Source organism: Schistocerca americana, chromosome 6, assembly GCF_021461395.2.
Source record: "Schistocerca americana isolate TAMUIC-IGC-003095 chromosome 6, iqSchAmer2.1, whole genome shotgun sequence".
NCBI classification, from domain to species: domain Eukaryota; kingdom Metazoa; phylum Arthropoda; class Insecta; order Orthoptera; family Acrididae; genus Schistocerca; species Schistocerca americana.
This window is the reverse complement of record NC_060124.1, coordinates 587,496,550-587,523,966: the sequence shown is the minus strand read 5'-3', so window position 1 is coordinate 587,523,966 and position 27,417 is coordinate 587,496,550. Positions and strand designations below refer to the sequence as shown.

General features: G+C 43.3%; 1 protein-coding gene across 1 annotated transcript in view; it reads right to left on the bottom strand.

Moving 5' to 3' along the window:
* Positions 1–4,978: 4,978 nt before the first annotated feature.
* The window catches only part of LOC124620302, a 227,146-nt gene continuing 204,707 nt past the window's right edge, over positions 4,979–27,417 (bottom strand). The window contains exon 8 of the mRNA XM_047146975.1: positions 4,979–5,190. Coding sequence (XP_047002931.1) covers positions 4,979–5,190 — 212 coding nt within the window. The remainder of the gene's footprint in view (positions 5,191–27,417) is intronic.

The following is a 27,417-nucleotide window of genomic DNA, read 5'->3' as shown; positions in this document are numbered from 1 at the left end:
TGCACTTGCAGGTTTTATGTTGTTCTCAAAACATTCTATCCAGGTCTCACTGTTTTGCATAGACATGTCTCACATTTTTTGAATCTACCTTAAAACAGGTACTATATTCTTCAGAATACCTGAAGTATGATACCACTTCATTCGGCAACTGACACGGTCCTTAATCGCTGGGACTTTAATTATCAGAGGGCTTAGAGGTGACCATCGTTTTCATGTTCACTACTCAGTGGAGAGCATAATATTTTTCATTATTCAGTTGGGTTTCGTAAGTGTGATCTTAATTCTGTAGGAATTCTTAACTGAAAAGTTTCAATATAGATAACTTTTATAAAATCAGCTTTACTCTCAAAGCAGTTAATATTCTAAATAGGAAAATGAATTTTATCAAATAACTTCAGTTAATACGGGATATGTAAATTGACTACTATGATTAATATGAAATATTCTGAATATGAATTTATGTAGCTAATGACAAAAAATGCACACTATCTTTTTGTTAAGTATTCAGTAATTTATTAATGTGTTGGTCATGATACGTATGATGTACAACTGTATGTTCTATGTAAAGTGTGGATTATTTCTTGGGATCTGTAAGTGTATTTGGATAATGGTTAAAGTACATTGTTATAGTGTAGTAGAAGAATAAAAGTCTTACATTACAAAATTTTTACAAAGAACCTAATCGTAACATTGAGATTTGAGAAATGGGATAATTCTAACTGGTCAGAGTGTTTAAAAGAACATGAGTACATTACATTGCTGATAACAATGAAATGGATGGAAGAAGTTTGTGTACCCATGAATATGAAAGGTGTAAATATCTACGCCTGCTGAACCATGAACCTTGTCATTGGTGGGGAGGCTTGCGTGCCTGTGATGCAGATCGCCCTACTGTAGGTGCAACCACAACAGGGGGAATCTGTTGAGAGGCCAGTCAAACGTCTGGTTCCTGATAAAGGGCAGCAGCCTTTTCAGCAGCTGCAGGGTCAACAGTCTGGATGATTGACTGAACCGGCCTTGTGAAGTCAACCAAACAGCACTGCTGTGCTGGTACTGCGAACTGCTGAAAGCAGGGGGGAACAACAGCTCAAATTTTTCCCGAGGGCATGCAGCTTTACTGTATGATTAAATGATGATGGCGTCCTCTTGGGTAAAATATTCCGGAGATAAAATAGTGCTCCATTCGGATCTCCGGGTGGGGACTACTCAAGAGGACGTCGTTATCAGGAGAAAAAAAACTGGCGTTCTACGGATCGGACCGTGGAATGTCAGATCCCTTAATCGGGCAGGTAGGTTAGAAAATTTAAAAAGGGAAATGCATAGGTTAAAGCTAGATATAGTGGGAATTAGAGAAGTTCGGTGGTAGGGGAAGCAGGAGTTCTGGTCAGTGGAATACGGGGTGGTAAACACAAAATCAAATAGGGGAAATGCAGGAGTAGGTTTCATAGTGAATAAAAAAATAGGAACACGGATAAGCTACTAGGAATAGCATAATGAACGCATTGTTGTAGCCACAATAGACATCGAACCCATGCCTATCACAGTAGTACAAGTTTATACGTTAAATAGCTCCGCAGATGATGAAGAGTGTGAGGTAACAGGCGGGTTGTGGCGCCCTGGAAATATTCTATGCTCGGAATCGGGGCGACCGCACAGGACGCTCGTCAAAGCCGGGGCCCGACAGCAAACACGTGGTGGCAAACGTTAGCCGGACGAGAGGGGGGTAGGTAGCCCCAGCGCATGGTCCAGCCGTGTGGCTGGGAATTCCGCTGTGACGACGACGGTGCGTTGTGCCGATGAAGGAGATGTCTATGCCGGGAGTGCCAAAGATGGCGGACTTTGTGAAACCTTAATGGCGGACTTTTCACAGTTCATATGGAAATAAATAGTAGCCAGATGAATCATGATACCGCAAAAAGAAACATGTACATTACTATTATTTGCACGACGATTCTGATGGTGTCATCAGATTTTCAATATCTTTATCAGTGTAAAGTTTAGTATCTAATGGTAAATTATACAAGTAACACCCAGCAACGAATTTCCAAAATATAAACGCTTCATCCGATTTTGTCGATCGCCGTGTCTTTAGAAAGAAATTAGTGTAAACCTAAATTGGTATGAATTACAGGCATGTAACTTGAATAGTACATGAGTTATTGGAGGTAAAATTGTCCGATTGCTATCGATCGCGTCAGGCCATAAGTACTCCACAGTTAAACGAAAAAAACGGTAGCAATATGCTTATAAATATATTTATTCACCTATGTCTTTGTATATATCCGATATATACTATTCATGAAGTAAATGGTTAAATATTCACTGTTTTCGAAACCACAGAGATATTGGGTTCCTGGCCTACCTTTTGCTTCTTTTCTTTTGATATGTCTTCATTTAATTGATTATGTATTTAACAATGTGCGTTAGAGCGTGTTTATGGGCCAGCCGTAGGAATATTTATTTAATTTCAAGTATTTAAATGTAAATCCAGTATTTCGTATGTGTTTTATGTATGTGAGTGTGCACAGGACACGGACAGTACAGGACAGGACACGAGAGGTGCTGGACGTGAACACCTCGCGGGCTATGTTGTCGTTCATAACTAATTACGTGCAGTAGGAATCTATTGTTTCCGTGTTATTCAACTTATATTTTATTTAATTGCTCCACCATCGACACCAATAAGAGTTTTGCAGAAATATACCACATTCTCAAAAGTACTTCTACTATCGTACTCATCATTTAAAGTTGGTAAGATAGTACCTGCAGATTTCATTTAATTGCAATCTTTCATTTATAAATTTCTAGATTAATTCGCAATTTCCGAGTGATAGGAACCTTCGATCATTCGATTCATGTGTCTCTTCATATTGTGTACTGCAGACTCAGAAGTATTTGGCTTGTAATGCGGCAACTACGAATCCCAGCCCTTAGACAACGAAACCAGCGAAAACTTTTAATATTGCAACTCTGAGTCTTAGGGTGCGTAGTTATTGTGAAAGCCAGTAAGAGTTTGAATAAATGTATGATGAGATAAATTATTCAAGTAGTTAAGGGAGATGAAAAGTTAATATTCATGGGGGCCGGAATTCGATAACAGAAAAAGGGAGAGAAGAAAAGTAGTAGGTGAATGTGGACTGGGGGTAAGGAAAGAAAGAGAAAGCTGCCTGGTAGAATTCTGCACACAGCGCAACTTGATCATCGATAACACTTGGTTTAAGAATCATGATAGAAAGTTATATACATGGAAGAGACCTGGAGACACTGGAAGGTTTCAGATTGATTACATAATGGTAACAGAGAGATCTAGGAACCCGGTTTTAAATTGTAAGACATTTCAGGGGCAGATGTGGACTCTGACCACAATTTGTTGGTTATGATCTGTAGATTAAAACTGAAGAAACCGCAGAAAGGTAGGAATTTAGGGAGATGGGACCTGGATAAAGTGAAAGAACCAGAGTTTGTAGAGGGTGCATTAGGGAACGACTAACAAGAACAGGGGAAAGGAATATAGGAGGAGATGAATGGGTAGCTTTGAGAGATGAAATAGTGAGAGCAGCAGAGGATCAAGTAGGTAAAAAGACGAGGGCTACTAGAAATCCTTTGGTAACACAACAGATACTGAATTTAATCGATGAAAGGATAAAATATAAAAATGCAGCAAATGAAGCCGCGAAATGGAATACAAACCTCTCAAAAATTAGGTCGACAGGAAGTGCTAAACGGCTAAGTAGGAACGGCTAGAGGACAAATGTAAGGATGTAGAATCACGTTTCACTAGGGGTAAGATAGATACTGCCTACAGGAAAATGAAAGAGACGTTCAGAGAAAAGAGAACCACCTGCATGAATATCAAGAGCTCTGATGGTAAACCAATCCTGGGCAAAGAAGGGAAAGCTGAATGGCGGAAGGAGTATATAGTGGATATATATAAAGTAGATGTACTTGATGGCCACATATTTGAAACGGAAGAGGACGTAGATGAAGATGAGATGGGAAACTGCATGAAGAATTTGACACAGCAATGAAAGACCGAAGCGATGGTCTATTTACAATTTTTACACAAACCAGAAGGCAGTTAAGAGAATCGAGAGGCACGAAAGGGAAGCAACGGTTGAGAAGGGAGTGAGACAGGGTTGTAGCCTATCCCCAATGCATTCACCTTTACATTGAAGAAGCAATACAGGAAACCAAAGAAAAATTTGGAGTAGGAATTAAAATCGAGGGAGAAGAAATAAAAACCTTGAGGATTGGCGATGACATTGTAATTCTGTCGGCAAAAGACTTCGAAGAACAGTTGAACTGAATGGAAAGTGTGTTGAAAGGAGAATATTTGATGAAACTCAACAAAAGTATAACGAGGGTAATGGAACGCAGTCGGATTAAATCAGATGATTTCCTCAAAGTATTTGTATGGAGTGTAGCCATGTATGGATGTGAAACGTGGGTGATAAACAGTTTAGAAAAGAAGAGAATAAAAGATTTTGAAATATGGTGCTACGGAAGGATGTTGAAGATTAGATGGGTAGATCACGTAACTAATGAGCAGATACTGAACAGAACTGGCGAGAAGAGGAATTTGTAGCACAATTTGAGTGGAAGAAGGCATCGGTTGGTGGGACACGTTCTGAGGCATCAAGGGATCACCAATTTAGAACCAGAGGGAAGCGTGGAGGGTAAAAATCGTAGAGGGAGACTAAGCAGATTCAGATGGATGTAGGTTATAGTAGTTACACGGAGATGAAGAGGCTTGCACAGGACAGAGTAGCAGGGAGAGCTGCATCAAACCAGTCTTTGGACTGAGGACAACAACAACAACAACAGGAATATCTAGAAAAGATAATGTAAGTTTCACTATTATTCGTAGAGCAAATCTCGTAGTCTAAAACATGGATCTCCAATTTAAAACGAAAGATTGATTTATCATTATTCACTTAAATAAAATAAACTGATTACATGCAAAACAAGTTGCCATATGCTAAAAATTAATTAACTGACATACCTCAAATGTAAACTCTGGAGTAAGCCACAGTAAATTTTCATATTTTTGGGCCAGGTTCACCATCAAGGAACCATCTTGTGGTGCACTGTATGTCAGAGAGAAACAATCTTCACCCATAGATAATGAAGGGACAGGAACACTTAAATGGCCAGTAGTGTCACCATACGTAATTTCTAAATATGGGTAACCTGTAATTATAAAGCCCTTGTTCACTAATTTGCTAAATAACTTCCATATTTTTACAAATTTTCATCACAGAGCAGAAACATAAGACGGGTAGTTTATAACATGTAACGAGCTGTAAGATGTTAGTTACTTGGACAGTAAAAATGAGTTGAAATACCACAAAACTGAAACGACTGGAAATTCAAAATTAATGAAGTATTTAAATTGTAAAATTCAAGTGTAATGGTGACAAAATGAGCTCAGAGAAAAGACATATAAAATATACATGAATAAATGACAGCATTAAATTTGCAGTTTTAAAACTGTGTGAGGTACTAAAATAAATTTTGAACTCGAACAGACAGAAACTACTACCTTGATAAGGGCTGATTTGCTGACATCAGCTATAGCTATACAGTATTACCGTTACATAGGAAAGGACAAAAGGGATGATGTGCAGAGAATGTCTATAGTACTGAATGTGTATGAGACAATAAACGTGAGGATCTTAGTTTAACATTAGAAGGTTTCGTAAGACAGGATTTTTCAGGAAGTAGCTTATTTTACCAAACTGATATGACAGAAGTGAAGTGACATTGCAAGCTGAAAATTAACGACAGGAAGAATGCAACTAAAATTGTATTAAAATGTACTGTTTGAACACTGCAGGCAGGATAAAACAATGTACAATTCCAATTCATTTGAGTTCATACTCATCTAGGCAAATTTTTTCTTAGTTCCTTTGACTCTTACAACTCTGCCTATCTGATGCTTACTGCAGGTTGTAGTAAAGTTAGCAAATACACACAAACCACAAACTTGGTTGTTTTATTTGTTGAAGTTTTCTCAAGATGGGGAAATGCTATGATAATATTCAATAATCTGAATGTTAACTGCTGTTAAAGAGCAGATAACAAATAATTACTTTTTCTACAGCTATCACAAAATGAAGTGTCTTTGACATGTAACAACCTGTTTGGTATAACGTAAACCATTTGCAACATAATAACTACTAAAACATGTTCAGGCAAGCACAGTGGGGAATAAACGTTGTGAATGGTGCAGCATAAAATGTCAGAACCTGGTGTTTTTCCAAGCAGTGCGAATGTGCCGAAGAAACTATTGAAATGTAATATTCATGATTACTTCATATTAAATTAATTACATGAATATTAAATTGATTACCTGAATATTGAATTATTATAGTAAATACTTACTATATTTAGGTTTTTTGTATGACCAGTCGACTTCACATCAAGTAAGTACAATATAGGGAAAACTATTACCAAAATATATAAAGAACACTCAAAATAAGTCACATGATCACAATAATCGTAATAGTGTATTACTGATAATTATGAAGAAGTACTGTGCAACAACACAAAACAATGCCAAAAAAAAGATAATACATTAAACGTAAGTAGAAGATTAAACTATTTTATATTCTTTTTTATGTTACACTGTCATTTTGAACCTTGTCACTAGACACAGTTAAGACCACCACCGTTAGCACTATATTGTTTGTATTTCCCGTTACACATATTTTGTTACTTGCAGGCGTTACAACAATTTTGTCATTTTAAAAAGAAGAAAATAATGTCACTTTTCTGTGATTACTGCAGGATCATTACGAGGACATGACTTGTTTAAGCTAAATCAAACGAAATATTAAGAAAAATGTTATAAAAGCATGTGAAATTGTCTGAGGTTATCTCCGCCGCGCGGATGTGAAAATAAAACTTAAAAACGCTGGACAGCAGCACTGTTTGAAACACAAAGCTCCGAGTTGTCGAGAACTGGGAAGCCTGGAAATGACGGCTGCGTCGAACCTAATATGCCATGCAGCCTTGGGCTATGGCCACGGCCAGAGAATTAGGCCGACACGACGCGACGCGAACGCTGCTCTAGTACGGGCGCAGGAATGAGCTATCACAGCGAGGCTAAAGGAAGGCTGGACAACCACTCCCCTACGTAATTAACAGAGAAACGTCATGTGGCATGTGGCCTAAACTTCTTTAAGACTACAAACAGAAAAATTCTACAATTAAAAATGGATGCTTCATGAAACGTAGACTCGCATAAATATCACAATAGGAAAGACCAGTTGCATCGGGTGAGTGATTAGAGTGAGAATATTTAGAGCTCTATGGTAATCTCAGAATTACTAATATTGTTATCTAAGTTATAGCCATTTCACGACTCCTTGGGAATCGAACCATCCTGATTAGTACTTAAACTAGAGATAACCTAATCCCATGTCTGTCGATGCACGAGATGCTTTTAAATCTGCAAAAGATAGGAAGATAAAGCGTTCCTGGAAGGTAAACAATACAGCAACCGGTGCCTAAAGAATAAGTCTACATCTACATCTACATCTACATTGATACTCCGCAAGCCACCCAACGGTGTGTGGCGGAGGGCACCTTACGTGCCACTGTCATTACCTCCCTTTCCTGTTCCAGTCGCGTATGGTTCGCGGGAAGAACGACTGTCTGAAAGCCTCCGTGCGCGCTCTAATCTCTCTAATTTTACATTCGTGATCTCCTCGGGAAGTATAAGTAGGGGGAAGCAATATATTCGATACCTCATCCAGAAACGCATCCTCTCGAAACCTGGCGAGCAAGCTACACCGCGATGCAGAGCGCCTCTCTTGCAGAGTCTGCCACTTGAGTTTATTAAACATCTCCGTAACGCTATCACGGTTACCAAATAACCCAGTGACGAAACGCGCCGCTCTTCTTTGGATCTTCTCTATCTCCTCCGTCAACCCGACCTGGTACGGATCCCACACTGATGAGCAATACTCAAGTATAGGTCGAACGAGTGTTTTGTAAGCCACCTCCTTTGTTGATGGACTACATTTTCTAAGCACTCTCCCAATGAATCTCAACCTGGTACCCGCCTTACCAACAATTAGTTTTATATGATCATTCCACTTCAAATCGTTCCGTACGCATACTCCCAGATATTTTACTGAAGTAACTGCTACCAGTGTTTGTTCCGCTATCATATAATCATACAATAAAGGATCCTTCTTTCTATGTATTCGCAATACATTACATTTGTCTATGTTAAGGGTCAGTTGCCACTCCCTGCACCAAGTGCCTATCCGCTGCAGATCTTCCTGTATTTCGCTACAATTTTCTAATGCAGCAACTTCTCTGTATACTACAGCATCATCCGCGAAAAGCCGCATGGAACTTCCGACACTATCTACTAAGTCATTTATATATATTGTGAAAAGCAATGGTCCCATAACACTCCCCTGTGGCACGCCAGAGGTTACTTTAACGTCTGTAGACGTCTCTCCATTGATAACAACATGCTGTGTTCTGTTTGCCAAAAACTCCTCAATCCAGCCACACAGCTGGTCTGATATTCCGTAGGCTCTTACTTTGCTTATCAGGCGACAGTGCGGAACTGTATCGAACGCCTTCCGGAAGTCAAGAAAAATAGCATCTACCTGGGAGCCTGTATCTAATATTTTCTGGGTCTCATGAACAAATAAGGCGAGTTGGGTCTCACACGATCGCTGTTTCCGGAATCCATGTTGATTCCTACATAGTAGATTCTGGGTTTCCAGAAATGACATGATACGCGAGCAAAAAACATGTTCTAAAATTCTACAAGAGATCGACGTAAGAGATATAGGTCTATAGTTTTGCGCATCTGCTCGACGACCCTTCTTGAAGACTGGGACTATCTGTGCTCTTTTCCAATCATTTGGAACCCTCCGTTCCTCTAGAGACTTGCGGTACACGGCTGTTAGAAGGGGGGCAAGTTCTTTCGCGTACTCTGTGTAGAATCGAATTGGTATCCCGTCAGGTCCAGTGGACTTTCCTCTATTGAGTGATTCCAGTTGCTTTTCTATTCCTTGGACACTTATTTCGATGTCAGCCATTTTTTCGTTTGTGCGAGGATTTAGAGAAGGAACTGCAGTGCGGTCTTCCTCTGTGAAACAGCTTTGGAAAAAGGTGTTTAGTATTTCAGCTTTACGCGTGTCATCCTCTGTTTCAATGCCATCATCATCCCGTAGTGTCTGGATATGCTGTTTCGAGCCACTTACTGATTTAACGTAAGACCAGAACTTCCTAGGATTTTCCGTCAAGTCGGTACATAGAATTTTACTTTCGAATTCAATGAACGCTTCACGCATAGCCCTCCTTACGCTAACTTTGACATCGTTTAGCTTCTGTTTGTCTGAGAGGTTTTGGCTGCGTTTAAACTTGGAGTGAAGCTCTCTTTGCTTTCGCAGTAGTTTCCTAACTTTGTTGTTGTACCACGGTGGGTTTTTCCCGTCCCTCACAGTTTTACTCGGCACGTACCTGTCTAAAACGCATTTTACGATTGCCTTGAACTTTTTCCATAAACACTCAACATTGTCAGCGTCGGAACAGAAATTTTCGTTTTGATCTGTTAGGTAGTCTGAAATCTGCCTTCTATTACTCTTGCTAAACAGATAAACCTTCCTCCCTTTTTTTATATTCCTATTAACTTCCATATTCAGGGATGCTGCAACGGCCTTATGATCACTGATTCCCTGTTCTGTACATACAGAGTCGAAAAGTTCGGGTCTGTTTGTTATCAGTAGGTCCAATATGTTATCTCCACGAGTCGGTTCTCTGTTTAATTGCTCGAGGTAATTTTCGGATAGTGCACTCAGTATAATGTCACTCGATGCTCTGTCCCTACCACCCGTGCTAAACATCTGAGTGTCCCAGTCTATATCTGGTAAATTGAAATCTCCACCTAAGACTATAACATATATACTATACACATATAAATAAAAATGTGAGGTAATCAGATAACTGTTTCAGATTTAATGAACCGGTCCTCTGAACCGAAAACAAAGAAAGATGAAAGCACAAACGTTCGCTTCAAATGCAGTTCATTGTGCAAATGAATGCACGGACTTTGTATCAGTGATAAAGTCACAATAATGTATACCGAGAAGATATATTCTCATCAAGAAAATTAAGAATTTGAGTTTTTTAATTTTGGGTGATACTGATAACATACACTGAAGAACCAAAGAAATTGGAACACCTGCCTAATATCGTATAGGGCGCCGGCGGGAACGTAGAAATCCCGCAACACGACGTGGCATGGACTCGACTACTATCTGAAGCAGTGCTGGAGGGAACTGACACCATGAATCCTGAAGCGCTCTCCATAAATCCGTAAGGTCTCTTCTGAACAGCACATTGCTAGGCATCAGAGATATGCTCAACAATGTTCATTTCTGACAAGGGAACCTCCCCATCGCACCCCCCTCAGATTTAGTTATAAGTTGGCACAGTGGATAGGCCTTGAAAAACTGAACACAGATCAATCGAGAAAACAGGAAGAAGTTGTGTGGAACTATGAAAAAAATAAGCAAAATATACGAACTGAGTAGTCCATGCGCAAGATAGACAACATGTAGGATAATATGACGCCAAGAGCGCCGTGGTCTCGTGGTTAGGGCGAGCAACTGGGAAACGAGAGGTCCTTGGTTCAAGTCTTCCCTCGAGTGAAAAGTTTAATTTTTTATTTTCAGACAATTATTATCTGTCCGTTCGTCCGTCCGATGCGAGGTAACTGCGCCGTAGTATTGGGCAAGGTAGAAGAATCTTTTTACCGATTCGCCAAGTGTACAAGTTAGGTGGGTCGACAAAATATTCCTGTCATGTGACGCACATGCCGTCAACAGTGTCGTATAGAATATATCAGACGTGTTTTCCCGTGGAGGAATCGGTTGACCTATGACCTTGCGTTCAAATGTTTTCGGTTCCTATTGGAGAGGCACGTCCTTTCGTCTACTAATCGCACGGTTTTGCGGTGCGGTCGCAAAACACAGACACTAAACTTATTACAGTCAACAGAGACGTCAATGAACGGACAGATCATAACTTTGGAAAAATAAAGAAAGTAAATTTTTTCATTCGAGGGAATGACTTGAACCAAGGACCTCTCGTTCCGCAGCTGCTCACGCTAACCACCAGACCACGGCACTACTGGGCTCACATACTCCTTGATGTTGCCTGTCTTACACATGGACTACTCAGTTTGTATATATTGCTTATTTTTTCATAGTTCCACACAACTTCTTCCTGTTTTCTGGACTGATCTGTGTTCAGTTCTTCAAGGCCTATCCACTGTGCCAACTTATAACTAAATCTGAGGGGGGTGCGATGGGAAGGTTCCCTTGTGAGGGGTTTGGTGCCCAGCGGAAGTGTAGAAACACAGAAGAGTGCTCCTGGAGCCACTCTGTAGCAATTCTGGTCGTGTAGGGTGCCGCATTGTCCTGCTGGAATTGTCCAAGTCTGTCCGAATGCACAACGGACATGAATGGATTCAGGCGATCAAACCGGACGCTTACGAACGTGTCACCTGTCGGAGTCGTATCTAGACGTTTCAAAGGTCCCATATCACTCCAACTGCACACGCCCCACACCATTAGAGAGCCTCCACCAGCTTGAATAGTCCCCTGCTGACATGCAGGGTGCATGGATTCATGAGGTTGTCTGCATACCTGCGCACGTCCATTTGCCTGATAGAATTTCAAACGAGTCCTAGGCAAGGCGTAAAGCTTTGTGTCGTGCAGTCATCAAGGGTACACGGGTGGGTCTTTGTCTCCGAAAGCACATATCGATGATGTTTCGTTGAATGGTTCGGACGCTGATGCTTGCTGATGGCCCAGCATTGAAATCTGCAGCGATTTGCGGAAGGTTGCCCTTCTCTCATGTTGAACGGTTCTCTTTAGTCGTCGTTGGTCTCGCTCTTGCAGGATCTTTCTCTGCCCACAGCGATGTTGGAGATTTGATGTTTTACTGGATTCCTGGTATTCACGGTACACTCGTTAAATGCTCATGCGTGAAAATCCTCACTTCATCGCTACGTCGGAGATGCTGTGTCCCATAGCTCGTGTGCCGACTATAACACCACGTTAAATCTCTCTTAAACTTGATAACCTGCCGTTGTAGCAGCAGTAAACGATCTGACGACTGTGCCAGACTCTTATTGTCTTATATAGGCGTTACCGACCGCAGCGCCGTATTCTGCTTGTTTACATACCTGTGTATTTGAATACGCATGCCTATTTCAGTTTCTTTAGAGCATCAGTGTAATTTTTTTTATTGATGAATTTGGCCAGGTATGGACCGCATAAAACTTAAGACTTATGGTGTTTCTTTTTCTTCCGCTCTTCCCAGTACTTCTTCATTTCCTCGCCAACTGCCCGTCTCTGCTCATCTGTCCACACTCTCTTGGGTCGAGGTTTTGGCTCATCTTCTTCATAGTTTGCATTTTCTATAAGTAGCCTAAAGTGATCTCTGTCACGTATTATTTCTTCTGTAACACCTATTTTGCTGGCGTCTTTCTTTACTGCTTCTATCCATCCTACAGTTTTTCAGCTTACTAAGGTAATTAAAAATTTTCTTTGTAATCCGTGTTTCTTCCACTCCTTTTTAAATGTCCATATAATCTTAGTCGTCTCTTCCTCATTGTATCTGTTATCTTTTCTGTATTTTTGTATAGGTCTTCATTTCTCCCTTTAATCTACCTATTCAGTGTATATAATGCACTGCTGACCGTTCAAAATGCAACGCCAGGAAGGACCCGAGATATCACAGTCAAATTTATTTGGGACATAATACGTTGTACGAAGACGACACGATTGAGAATACAGCCCAATGTGAAATGAGGAAGTTGTTGAAATCAGTAGGCTACTGAGTGTTGCCGGCTATGACCAGTGCTAAAAGCTTCGGCGTTGAATCTCAGAGGCTGTAGATGTGTTGTTGGGGTAGAGCAGTCCACGGTGGTTACGCATACTGCCAAAGCTGGTGTGGTGCAACAGCGGGTGGTGTATCCCGGGAACAGTCGTTCCGCACTCACCGGTCAGAAGTTTTCGACAGGCGAAAGATCGGGGGACTGGGGAGGTCAAGGCAGCAGCGCATTCCGGCGGGTGACGAGGAAGTCTCGGACACTGCGTGTCACGTGTGGTCACACATTATCGTGCTGCAAGCTCTGAAGGTACGGGAGGCCGACAGGTACCAACACTTCACAGGCGTAGCGCTGGCTGCCTAGTGTGGCGGCAGTGCGTTGCAGGAGTGGAATCGAGCTCGACCGCAAACCATAAAATACCGGGGACAGGACCAGTATGGCGACGCACGAGGCAACGTTCTCTCACACGGTGTCTCCAGACTCTAATCCGACTGTCGCGGCGGTGCAGGCAGAATCGGAATTCGTCGGTAGAAGCAGTGTCGTTCCGTTCGATTGTCCATATCCGTCATTACGGCACAAACGCCTGTGGCGTTGACTCGGTGGTAGACACAGCAGTGGATGCCTTGCGGACAGCGCACGCTGTTGCAAACGACGCCGGATAGAACGCGCGGACACTGCTGCTTGTAGCGCACGAGACTGAATTTCTTCTGGTACAGTTGGTGCTGTGGCAGAGCGATCCTACGCCTGCGACCGCGTGCAGTGGCGCAGCGTCGCGGGTGAAGTCAGTCCGGTCGCTCCACCGTTCCCTCGTGAACGCAGCGACTGCTGATCCGCACCAAAGTTGCTCAGTTCCGTCCGACACGATCACCGATTTCTCTTGGAGGATAGTCCCCAATCTCTATAGGCAACTATTCTTCGTCGGTCGAACTCAGAAACGTGCTAAGAAGACACTCGCTATCTTCTATGAAGCCTACTGTAGCTCCCTACGCACAACCACCGCATGAATGAACAATTTCTGTACGTCCACGTGGCCGTTTGTTCCCCCTTCATACAAAGGCTACTAGGAAAGTTTCGCAATACAGCTTCATTGATTTAATTTCTTCTAAGTCATTTCCGCCACATTGAATACACCTGTCCAACCTCCCTAAACCAGTTCTCCCAGGTTTATGTAGGGAGTAAGGCACACTCGTTGTCCCAAGCCCTCAGGAGGTCCTCATCACTCGAAAACTGCACTCCTTTCAGCTTCATTTCCACATGTGGAAACAGTGCAACGTCACAAAGAGCGGGGTCTGGACTGTAAAGAGGGTGTTCGAGAAGTCTCAGTCCTGTACCCTGCACATATTCAGTGGATACTTCGGCGCGGTGAGCTGCTGCATTGTCATGATGGAGGAACCGAGTGTCCATTGTTGAACTGGGTCGCAAGTTCAGAGACTGGATGACTCTGGGTAGGCACTGCTCAGTGCACCACTTAGCTGTGACTGTCTTCTGTCACTCGATTTGGAAGAAAAGAAAAAGAAAAAGAAAAAAGCTATCATATTCTTTTTTAATGATCGAGGTTTTCTGACAGCTACGGGTGCATGTAGTCATCTTCAAAGACCCAAACTTTGTTTGATTTTTAGTTGGCACGTCATAATAGTACAGCCAAGTCTCGTCACCTGTCACGATATTATCGACGTACTGGGATTGTCCCTTAGGAAACTTCTTTTAACATCTCCCACCACCGAGTCACACGTCGCGCCATTTGCTCTTCCGTCAGTCTATGCTGCACACAGAGACAACAAAGTTTCTTTACTTGCAAGTGATCATGCAGAATCGAACGAACCGCGCCGCGCAGGATTAGCCTATCAGTCTAAGGCGCTGCAGTCATGCATTGTGCGGCTGGTCCCGGCGGAGGTTCGAGTCCTCCCTCGGGCATGGGTGTTTGTGTTTGTCCTTAGAATAATTTGGGTTAAGTAGTGTGTAACCTTAGGGACTGATGACCTTAGCAGTTAAGTCCCATTAGATTTCACACACATTTGAACGAACGAACCGCTGAAGCATTTAGCCATGAGGTATCCTCTATCTGCTCAAGGTCGTGGCCTTCCCGTCCTCTCAGTGTCGTCCAGAGTGAAATTTCCTCTTTGGAATTCTCTGGACACACATCCCAGAGTATAAAAGTCATTTCTTCAAGGCACTGGTCTATGATTAAACTAGGCGCGAAGTTGTATCACAAAACTGCCCCCGTCTCGCTTCGTGACGACGATGACGTAGCCAACACTTCAGACTAACTCTGGTAGTGAACGACTGCGCCCACCGACTTGGCACAGCGGCTGCAATGCAAGTATCAAGTGTTCTCAGAACACAGCAACAATCGGCCTCCTGCGACTTATTGTTGCGTCGTACTGCAAACCTTTCCCAGCGCCCTGTGTACAGAGCGTAGCCGTGATGTGGCACGCGCTGCAGAGTAGCGGCCGCCGCCTGCGTCTCTCGTCGCCGCAAATGCGTGCCGCAGGTGTTGCCTGATTTGCGTGCTTCCTTCTGGGTAGGACGAGGAATTCCTCCTTTTGCAAGACTCTTTTTCAGGTTCTTGCATAAGGCGGAATTCCTCGTCCTATTTTCATAGCAGGCACGTACATAACAAGAACTGCAACACCACAACATGATTGATTATTCCTTCTGGGTGTTGCATTTCGCGTGTCCATCAGTGTAAATGTAGCTGATTTTTTACATTACAGTATGTTCAGGACAGAACTTTCTATTCCATAACAAAAGAAACGTAACAAATCTTTCAGCCGTTTATACAGAGAGAGACAGTCAGATAACTCTGTCAAGTTTTGTATACCAGGAATTAGCGGTACTACCACCGCTACAGTGGGTCACTGTAACTTTTACTGTTACAATTATAGAATAATGAAAATAACATAATTCATTTTTACAGCCATTTACAAACTTACGGGTTTAATCTGACAGAATTGGACAGATACTTGATCGCGGACTTAAAATGGGAACCATCCCGTGATTTGGCAAAATCAGGATGACCGTATGACGTCTGGACTCGCCATCCTTCCAGCTGCAAGGCAAGTTATATCAAAAGAAACCTCATTTTGTCTATCTCTACCGAATGGCACTCTTTTTAAAGGACGACACTTAATAACGTACAAGGCTACTGTGACACTGTCCATTGATCTCTCACAGCCGGGCACTGCACACGGTCTACACATACCTGTATATCTTATAGATAAGTTCTCTTAGAAGATAAAACATAGCGCGAAAGAGTTATGTGGAACTAAAGTGTTTTGTTGTTATTATTTACGTATGTATATTTTTTACCAGGCCCTTACTCCGAACTGTCGAAGTAATTGTTTGCTGTGTAGAATGCGTAGCTTGAGTGAGTACTTCTTAGACGGTTTTCTTAATTGGGTTACTATGAATAATCGATTTAATTTTCTTGGGATATTTATTGTATACTTTCATTCTTCATGGAACACCTCCATCTTCACAGCTACTCTACATTTCGTACCTAAGCACTTGGAAAATAATTTATCGAACCACTTTTAGGCTATTTCCCTAGAACGCTTTGGAGAAATGAGTACTCAAATTTTTGGTGCTGTTTATGATTTCTCGTATCTTTTTACGAGGACCGTTTCTCTCCAAGTTGGTCGGAGTCAACAAAGTACTTGCGCATTCGGAGAGGAAAGTTGGTGGTTGAAATTTCGTGAAAAGATCTCGCCACAACGGAAAACGCCATTGTTTTAATGATTGCCGCATATCCTATCTGTGACACTATCTCTTGTATTTCTTGATAATACAAAATGAGCTGTCCTCCTTCGAATATTTCGATGTCCCTGTGTGCTTATCATCCCATTCCGTTCACAAATACTCCAGAACAGGATTGATAAGCGTTGTGTAGACAATCAATTTACTAGACCTACTGCGTCCATTAAGTGTTCTGCCGTTGTAACACATTCTTTGGTTCGCCTTCGCCACAAAATTTTGTGTGTGATCGTTCCAGTTTAAGTTGTTCGTATGCGTAAGCCCTAGATGTTTAGTTGCACTAACAGCCCTTAGATTTGTGTGATTTATCGTGTCACCGAAATTTAACGGATCCTCTCAGTACCCTGTGAATCATATCACATTTTCTATTGTTTAGAGTCGAATGTTACTTTTCGCACCACGAGTATATCTAAATTACTTTGCAACAGCTTTTGATCTTCTGATGACTTCACTAGACAGTAAATGACAGCGTCAACTGCAAACAATCCAGGCGGGCAACTCGTATTACTCCTTAAATTGTTTGTATACACGGTGTTCAAAAAAAAGTGTCTAGTAGTTCGGGAGCTGGTAGTATGCAGCGAAACAAGAAAAGTAAGTCCAATGAACAAGGGTACGGAAACGCATACCTTCCGAGATAAACACGTGTTTGTAGGAAGGGCTGCGCACCCCTCGGTTGCGGATATTGGCGCAGTCGTTGCATTGGTGCTCCGTCAAATTTGTCGACAGAGTATTAAGGTGTGTTACTCACAGCACTCTGCCTGCCATTAGGGGTCTGCGGTCAGCCGTGTCGTTACAGTCGTGTTGTCGGCCACGTTAGTTTTCGTCGTGGCTCAAATGGCTCTGAGCACTATGGGACTCAACTGCTGTGGTCATAAGTCCCCTAGAACTTAGAACTACTTAAACCTAACTAACCTAAGGACGGCACACAACACCCAGCCATCACGAGGTAGAGAAAATCCCTGAGCCCGCCGGGAATCGAACCCGGGAACCCGGGCGTGGGAAGCGAGAACGCTACCGCACGACCACGAGATGCGGTTTTCGTCGTGTTTGTGTGCCTTATTGTACAGTACTGTCAACGCTGGGTACGTATCGTGGTGTTTTACCTCCTCCCAAACGCGTATTCACTTGTGTGTTTACTGTTATTGCGCTGTTTGTACGTACAAATGGTGTAGCACATTTACGTTTTCTGTCTTCCATCACTTGTTACCAATGGAACCCTACTACTCGGTAAGTGAAATGGTGGATAGGATATTCTGCGATGCTCGAGTAAATGGATGTAGCCTTCGAGTCCGTGTCCTCTACGCTGAAAAATATCCACAGCACAGAGTGCCCTCTGATATGCTGTTCGGCAGACTTTTCCAGTATCCGTGGGGCTCGGGTACCCTCGCACCTCAGAAGACTGACGGTGGAAGGCCCTGCACGGCCCGCGCGCCTCACACGGAGGAGCGTGCGCCGCGTTCGGTGGGAGGAACCCCTGGCACCGGCGTGCGACGGTTAGCAGCAGCAGCAGGCGTGCCCCACTGTCTTCGTGAGCGGCCGCTGCACCCGCACCACGCACAGCGCGTTCACGACCCGGGGCCACAGCGTCACCGTGGCAGGCGGCGGCTGATGCAGAAGTGTGCCGCACATCCACTGCTCACGCCCAAGATTTTATTTGGCGATGAGGCAGGGCTCACTAGAGATGTTGTTGTCAATGTCCACAGCCAGCACGTATGGGCAGATATAAATCCTCAATCAATCAACACTGATTCTCAATCAATGTATTGGCAGACGTACTTGGCGATAGCTTAATAGGGCCATATCTGCTACCACAAAGGTTAACTGGGGAACATTATATGGACTTTCGCATTAACGCATTGGTACGTCGCTGGAGACTGTGCCATTGCAGCAACGAATAAAAATGTGGTTCATGCATTATAACGCACCAGCACACTTTCGTCACAACGTGCGTGAACATCTGACGCAGACCAGTGGCGGATTTAAAAATTTTGCGCCGCTAGTCACACCATATTATATGCCCCCTCCCCCTCACAAAAAACATGTTTCAAGTAATAACTATTACCCGGTCACTTTACAATTGCCGTTTTGGATGGGAGCGCTGTGAGCTGTTTGTGTATTGTGCCATGTATTGTTCTGAAGGACGCGTCAGTGGTCTAGTCGCGCTCAATCAAAATGTATTATGGTTCCTGACTGTACTTTGTGTACGGCAACGGATAAAACAAGCTTAAAATTACATTGTGTTAACACATTCTTCTGTCGAGTGGCCGAGCGGCCGAGCGGTTCTAGACGCTGGGCCAAAAGACTTGCTTTTGTTAAGAGACTTCAGTTGCTCAATCTACACTGAAGGTATCTACTTCCAAGTCACCAAAGATATTGCATTTAGTAACCCCGCTGCAGTAACATTACCTTTGCTATTGTGCTGACGTACACCAAGTACAGTTCAGGAAACATATTATGTTTTCATTGAGTGGTAATTATTATTTAAAATGTTTTTTTTCTTTTGGGGTGGGGGAAGGGGTGCACATAGTATGGTGTGCCCTGGGAGCGCAAAATTTTTAAATCCGCCAGTAGCGATGGGCAATCGTGCGAGCAAAACAGCGAGCCGCCCGTTGTGGCCGAGTGGTTATAGGCGCTTCAGTCTGGAACCCGCGACCTCTACGGTCGCAGGTTTCGAATCCTGCTGTGAAGGTACTGATTGTCTGTAGCCCTCGGTGTATATTACATGCGACGAAATTCTCTTCGTATTTTCTGTCAGATATCGACACAGGGTTCCACCGAGTGAACTACGAAAAGCCTCCCGCATTGATGTCCGTACAAAATTTCGAGTTGCTGTAAACTATCGCTAGTCTCGGAGATTTTGTCTCCCTTTTAAACGTGGCTTGCTTTTTTCGTTGCTTCTGCTACAGTGCCCTGATCTGTTTAGTATACAATGGACGGTCTCTTCCATCTTTTACTAACTGATACTTTCTGAATCGCTCAACTGCCATCAATACTATTTCTCTGAATTTAAGCCACATATCGTCCACGCTTACGTAGATAGTTTGGAATGAATGGAGAATTTCACTTACACTATGTGATCAAAAGTATTCGGCACTCCCAAAAACATATGCTTTTTATATTAGGTGCATTGTGCTGCCATCTATTGCCAGGTACTCCATGTCAGTGACCTCAGTAGTTATTAGACATCGTGTGAGAGCAGAATGGGGCGCTCCGCGGAACTCACGGACTGCGAACGTGGTCAGGCGATTGGGTGTCACTTGTGTCATACGTCTGTACACGAGATTTCCAAACTCCTAAACATCCCTAGGTCCACTGTTTTCGATGTGATAGTGAAGTGGAAACGTGAAGGGACACATACAGCATAAAGCCTACAGGCCGACCTCGTCTGTTTACTGACAGAGAAGAAGGTCGTAATGTGTAATAGGCAGATATCTATCCAGACCATAATACACGAATTCCAAACTGCATCAGGATCCACTGCAAGTACTATGACAGTTAGGCAGGAGGTGAGAAAAATTGGATTTCATGGTCGAGCCGCTGCTCATAGGCCACACATCACGCCGGTAAATGTCAAACGACGCCTCTTTTGGTGTAAGGAGCGTAAACATTGGACGATTGAACAGTGGGGAAACATTGTGTGTGGCGATCCGGTGGCAGGGTGCGAGTATGGCGAATGTCCGGTGAACGTCATCCCCCAGCGTGTGCAGTGCCAACAGTAAAATTCGGAGACGGTGGTGTTATGGTGTGGTCGTGTTTTTTATGGAGGGGGCTTGCACTCCTTGTTGTTTTACGTGGCACCATCACTTCACAGGCCTACGTTGATGTTTTCAGCACCTTCTTGCTTCCCACTGTTCAAAAGCAATTCGGGGATGGCAATTGCATCTTTCAACACGATCAAGCACTTAGTCATAATGCACTTCCTGTGCCGGAGTGGTTACACGACAATAACATCCCTGTAATGCATTTTCCTGCACAGAGTCATGACCTGAATACTATGTAACACCTTTGGGATGTTTCGGAACGCCGACTTCGTGCCAGGCCTCACCGGACGATATCGATACCTCTCTTCAGTGCTGCACTCCGTGAAGAAAGGCTTGCCATTCCCCAACAAAACTTCCAGAAACTGAATGAGCGTATGGCTGCGAGAGTGGAAACTGTCATGAAGGGTAATGGTGGGCCCACACCATATTGAATTCCAGTATTACCGATGGAGGGCGCTACGAACTTGTAATCATTTTCGGCCAGGTGTCCGGATACTTTCGATCACATAGTGTATGAGGGCATCAAGAGAACATCTACCTCACATTTTCAGTAGAAATATTTTGTGTTTGTTCTTGATGAATTGGGATGTTCGGTACACCGTATGGCTAGAATGACCTTGTGGTCACTAATTCCTATATCCGTTAAGGTGCTGGATATTTGCAGAGGGTAAAATGGAAATGATTGTATAGCATTTTTGGTCTGGAAGCCCCATTCGGGGGTGTTCGGCTACCGTATTGTTATTTGTTGCTAGGAGGTCTGGTATGTTATCGTAAACATTTACACTTCAGCCGCGCTGAGTGGCCACGCGGTTAGAGGCGCCATGTTACGGATTGCGCAGCCTCTCCCGACGGAGGTTCGAGTCCTCTCTCGGGCATGGGTGTGTGTGTTGTTCTTAGCATAATTTAGTTTTAGTAGTGTGTAAGTCTAGGGATCGATGACCTCAGCAGTTTGGTCCCTTAGGTAATCACACTCATTTGTTTTCACTTCGAGTGTTCTCCTGAACAAATGCTGTTCTGTCCTTTATGTGTATACTTTCTTCGTTAATGTAAGTCAAGTCAGTGTATTATTCCACGATCGTAGAGTCTTTGCAGTAGTTGCTATTGTTATTTTTTATTTGTTTTACATATTGGTAAATGATGTGGTAAAAAGTTCCTATGTTTTGAGGAGATGACCTCGATTGGTGATTTTGGTTATTAATCTTATGGTTCTTGTCTGTAATTTGAGAACTGTGTTCACATTTTGAACATTTGTCCCCCAGAAAAGAATTCCAAAGCTAAGAAGAATTGGCTTAAATAAGTTACTCGAAAACACTGACTGACAAACTGAATTCATTCCACATAAATAAAAATGAGCATTTCCCAGAAGTTTTGTGTTAGTTATTCTGCGTGTAGAGGCACTACTTACATTTATCTTAACTGCGTCACTTTCCCTCATCAAACTAAAACTGTTGGCATTTGTTTGGTTTATGTTCAATGTCAGTTTGTTGCATACTGACCAGTTGTAAGCATCTTTGAGGGTTTCATTTGTTTTCTTTCCAAGGATTTCAGATTTTCCTAGAACACTCATGACGAACACTGTTAGGAAAGTCATTTACCTACATCAGGAGCAATATGCTATCTTGAAAAACTCATATATTGATATATTTTCGTTCTGACATGTGTTTCGCTAAAAGTGTGATTGATGATTGAGTTATCTGCATTCTTTGTTCCCTATCTGCTAGGTGTGGTGCGAATCAGTCATTAGCTATGTTTCTTATTCCTAATGGTTCGAATTTATTTAGTAGAATCTTATTGGAAACAGTATTAAAAGGATTGGAAATATATAAGAAAATGCCTGTGACACATTCATCCACGTCAACAGCATGAAGCACTCCTTTTGTGAACCCTACTTTATGTAGTTCATTCACCATTGCAACATCTATTAATAAGGGAGTAAAGTTTAAATGCCGTAATACAACATGCAGTTTCCTCAAAGGGAACAATAATTTTCCAATGAAAACATTCATCAAAAACACTACAAGGTTACATGTTGCTACTGCTACGTGGGCGATATCATTTGCTTCACAGATGAAATAGACATCCCGATAAAGTAACTACACAATGACATAAACACAGTCCACCTTGAAATAAAAATCACAACTGAGACAGACACAGAAATCAAACAAGATTTCCTATACATCACTATACACAAAATCAACAACGAACATTACTTAGAAACGTGCAGAAAATCCACAACGTCAGCTACAGCCACTCACAACCATCCATATCACACACTGGCATAGAAATATTTATATTTCTGATATGTACTAGTCAGACGTACCATAACCATATTGACAAACTCAGCTACACAGAAACTAAACAAAATACGTCCACAGAGAGATTAGATGCAACATAAAAACAATAAACAAACTAAAAATAAATATAAAGAAAGAAATTAAGAAAGTACAATCCCGGGATAAACTACCAGCCACAATGAAGAGCCAGGAACACCAACTCAAGACAAACACAGAGAACACAAGGGAACACGATAGAATACAGCGTTGCTTGCACTCCGATACACGGCGAAAATGTCTGCAGTATGGGGAACATACTGGAGAAATAAGGAGTACTACGCAAGAACTACCTCACAAACAATACACTACCGAAAAATCTAAGCGCTATCAACATCTCCACAGACAAAATTACCAGAGGTGAACTCTACCGGTTAGCTTATACACTGAAGAGCCAAAGAAACTGGTACACTTGCGTAACATCGTGTAGGGCCCACGTAACACGACGTGGCATGGACTCGACCAACGACTGAAGTAGTGCTGGGAGGAACTGACACCATTAATCCTGTAGGGCTGTCCATAAATCTGTGAGAACACGAAGGGGAGAACATCTCTTCCGACAGCACATTCCAAGGCATCCCGTATATGCTCAATAATGTTCATGTCTGGGGAGATTGGTGGCCAGCGGAAGTGTTTAAGCTCAGACGAGTGTTCCTGGAGCCACTCTGTAGCAATTCTGGACATGTGGGGTGTCGCATTGTCCTGCTGGAAATTGTCCAAGTCCGTCGGAAAGCACAATAGACATGAATGGATGCAGATGGTCAGACAGGATGCATACGTACGTGTCACCTGTCAGAGTCGTATCTAGACGTATCAGGGGTCCCTTACCACTCCAGCTGCACACGCACCACACCATTACAGAGCCTCCACCAGCTTGGACAGTCCTGTACTGACATCTGTGGTCCATGGATTCAGGAGGTTGTCTCCATACCAGCACACGTCGATCCGCTCGATACAATTTGAAACGAGTCTCGTCCGACCAGGCAACATGTTTCCAGTCATCAACAGTCCAATGTCGGTGTTGACGGGTGCAGGCGAGGTGTAAAGCTTTGTGTCGTGCAGTCATCAAGGATACAAGAGTGGGTCTTTGGCTTCGAAAGCTCACATCGATGGCATTTCGTTGAATGGTTCGCACGCTGACACTTGTTGATGGTCCATCACTGAAATCTGCAGCATTGCAGAATGGTTGAACTTCTGTCACGTTGAACGATTCTCTTCAGTCGTCGTTGGTCCCGTTTTGCAGGATTCTTTTCCGGCAGGATCTTATATAGGCGTTGCGGACCGCAGAGCCGTATTCTGTCTGTTTACATATCTCTGCATTTCAGTACGCATGCCTACACCAGTTTCTTTGGCGCTTCAGTGTATGGAAAAAAGAACACAGCGCCTTCAAATTTGTCGTAGTAACACAACGTTAATCCCGAAAGGAGATTTCTTGGAGCCACCACGATCATCGCGGAATATCTGACCTCAAGACTGACGAAGCTGTTTCAACAACCACACGTAGGCTACCGAAGAAAGGTCTTGGTCATCGTTTGCCGTTGTAAACTTTCCTATTCCGCGACTATCAACGTGACGAGTCCATTTGTCATGCGAGATAGTTAAGCTGTGAAACTTTTATCGATTGCAGAATGTTATTCATTCACAACAGAACTCTGCAAGCCAGGCACGATCACAAGCGTCACAGGTGCGTTACGTGCAGTGTTTTTCGCGACTGCTTTCCAACCGACTCCTCCACTCTCAAATCTGAGCAGCTGAGGCTGCATTGATATCGATCTTAGTGACAACCCTGTAACACTGGCAGTACATGCATCACACAATGACAGCAGATTGTCGAAATACACGTATGCTTACTATAAAAGACAAAATCAAACTTGAGTGTGACCTGAACAACGAACGTACGTATAATGTGACATTTGTCTACCGTCACTATTTGACGCATGCACTGCCAATTTTAGGTGGTTGTCATTAAGTGCAGCCTCAGTAGATCAGGCTTTAGAATGAAACAAACGGTGCCAAACTAGTCGCCAAAATATACTGTATGCATTGCAACTGTGACAGGCTTATAATAAACTCTTGACGAAGTAAAAGGGTTGCTGGGCCCTACGTCACTAAAATGTTGAAGCTAAATAACGATTATAAGCAGTGTAGGTGGTAACGAAGGTCTGTGGATCACTAATTGTCACGACCAGCCGTAACTCACCCCTGTAGGTATGGATGTAGGGACAGCCAAACCAGTCCAAGAAGGGCAGCCTAGCGCCACCGATGAAGACTGGTGCTCTGCCGCCATTGCAGACAACGCATGAGAGCAGTCTGTACACCAGTGGCATGCCAAACACTGCTAGCGCCAAGTTTTGCTATGCCGATGGCCTTTGCCATAGCCGTACAAACCATGACGCTTGAGGAAGGAGAAGCTTTATTATCTAGAGACTTAGAAATTCTCAACACATACTACAAAGCATGGAGACTCCATCCATATGCAGCAAAGACAGAAGTCTGCGCATTCCATCTAAACAACAAAATTGCAGACAAGCACTTGAATGTCAGCTTCTGCCAACAAAAGGACATAATTTGCAGCCTAAATACTTTGGTGTCACACTATTATCGGTCTCCGACGTATAAAAAACACTTGGAAAAAACAAGCCAAAAACTGAAGACCCGAAACAACATCGTAAAGAAACTAGCTGGTACAACTTGGGGTGCCGACGCATCGACTCTACGTACTACAGTACTAAACGCGGGTGTACCCAGTTGCCGAATACTGTGATCCTGTGTGGCAACACAGTCCCGACACGAGGAAGCTGGACGTACACCTCAACGAATCAATGAGGGTTATTACGGGCACATTAAAATCCACCACGATCCCCTGGCTGCACACCATCAGCAACATCCCACCAACTGAATTACGACGCCAAGAAGCAACCGATCGAGAATACAGGAAACTACACCACCCCGACTACCCAAAAGACCTCCCAATTCATACAGTCTTAAACATCCCTCCCGCAGACCGCTTAAAATCGCGCAATCCACTGTGGCGTAATGGAAGGAACGATAAGAAGTTCGACATTAAAGAAGAGTGGCACAAGAGGTGGAGTGCTGTAACAATACCACATCGACGTATCCAAGATCCAACTGCCAGCCTACCAGGATTTCATCTGCAGAGAAGGGAGTGGACGAGGCTGAACAGAATAAGAACTGGGCACGCCAGGTGCAACGCTATGATCCACAAGTGGGGACTCCGAGATTCTCCAGCCTGTGATTGTGGGGCCCAAGGACAAACTGTTCAACATATTGTTAGAGACCGTCCTCAGAGGAAGTATCCTGGACCATATAGTCACTTTATTAATGCTACTACCTCTGCCATTAGTTAGCTTCAATCACTTGATATTGAACTATTATTATATGCATCTACCTTTTTTAACTTGCAATTATATCAGTCAAAGTAGTCAGTAATATTAAGTTAGTAATTTTAACAATTTAAAAATGTGTATACAATTTGGGCCAAAAAGTAAAACTAAAGTATATGTAAATACTTAACTAGATATACATTTAAAATCAAACTTTATGTATTTGTCAATGTTTGCTGTTGTTGCCATATGAAAAATAAATAATAAATATGGAGAGCAAGCTGTTGGAGAAGTGCCAACAGGATCTGGCCTAACCGACGAGCAACGTGGACAGTTGGAAGCTCTTTTGAATCAGTTTTCGGATGTTTTCAAGATCGTAGCGCAGAAAGAACACACCGAGCGGCCCACGGTGAGACGCAGTCTCAACACTGGACACCACCCACCAGTAATCTGGCGCTCATTCTGTCGCCGGTTGAAGGACGGATTGTCAGGGAGGAAGAGGAGAAAATTCTGTATGATGACCCCACGGAAGTTTCCGAGAATCGTCGGCCCTCTCCCGTAGGCCTTGTGAAGAAAAAGGCCGGCACACGGCGGTTCCTCGTCGACTACCAGTGACTGAACAAAATCTAGGAAGATTAAGTCCGTCTACTGGCACGCACTACTGGCGCCCAAGACACGTTAAAAGGATGAAAGTACGTGTTCTTCAGCTATGGATATGCAGATAAGCTATCCGGTAAATCGAGTTCCATGGCTCCTTATAGCCTCCAGAAGTTCATAATATTGCCTTTCGGACTGTGTAATGCCCCAGCCACCTTCGACATATGACGACCTCGTTCACTACATGCACGGCATTGTCATTTTATATAAAAAACTGAAGAAGGTCTAAAGCACCTTTCAAGCGTGTTAGGATGTGTTCAGATTGCTAACCTCTGCTGGAATCCGAAAAAGTACCTCGTCGCCACCAAAACAATAACAACATTGCAGCGTCCAGTGATTGGAGATGGAGACTTTCAAAATCCACAGGAAATAAGAGCAATCAAACACCTTCCGACTCCTCGACACATCCGTGATTTGAGAGGCTTTCTGAGAACGTGCTCATACTCCCGCAGGTTCATAAAGGAGTTTTGTACCAAGGCACGTCCCTTGCAAGATCTTCTGCAGGGAGAGGTAAAACTTTCTTGGAACGATTTGCACAAAAGAATCGCTAACGTCCTCTCCAGTCTTAGAACTACGAATAGGCCGAGACCCGACATCACACCGACTCTAGCGGTTATGGGCTAAGTGCACCCGCGCGGGATTAGCCGATCGGTCTTGGGCGCTGCAGTCATGGACTGTGCGGCTGGTCCCGGCGGAGGTTC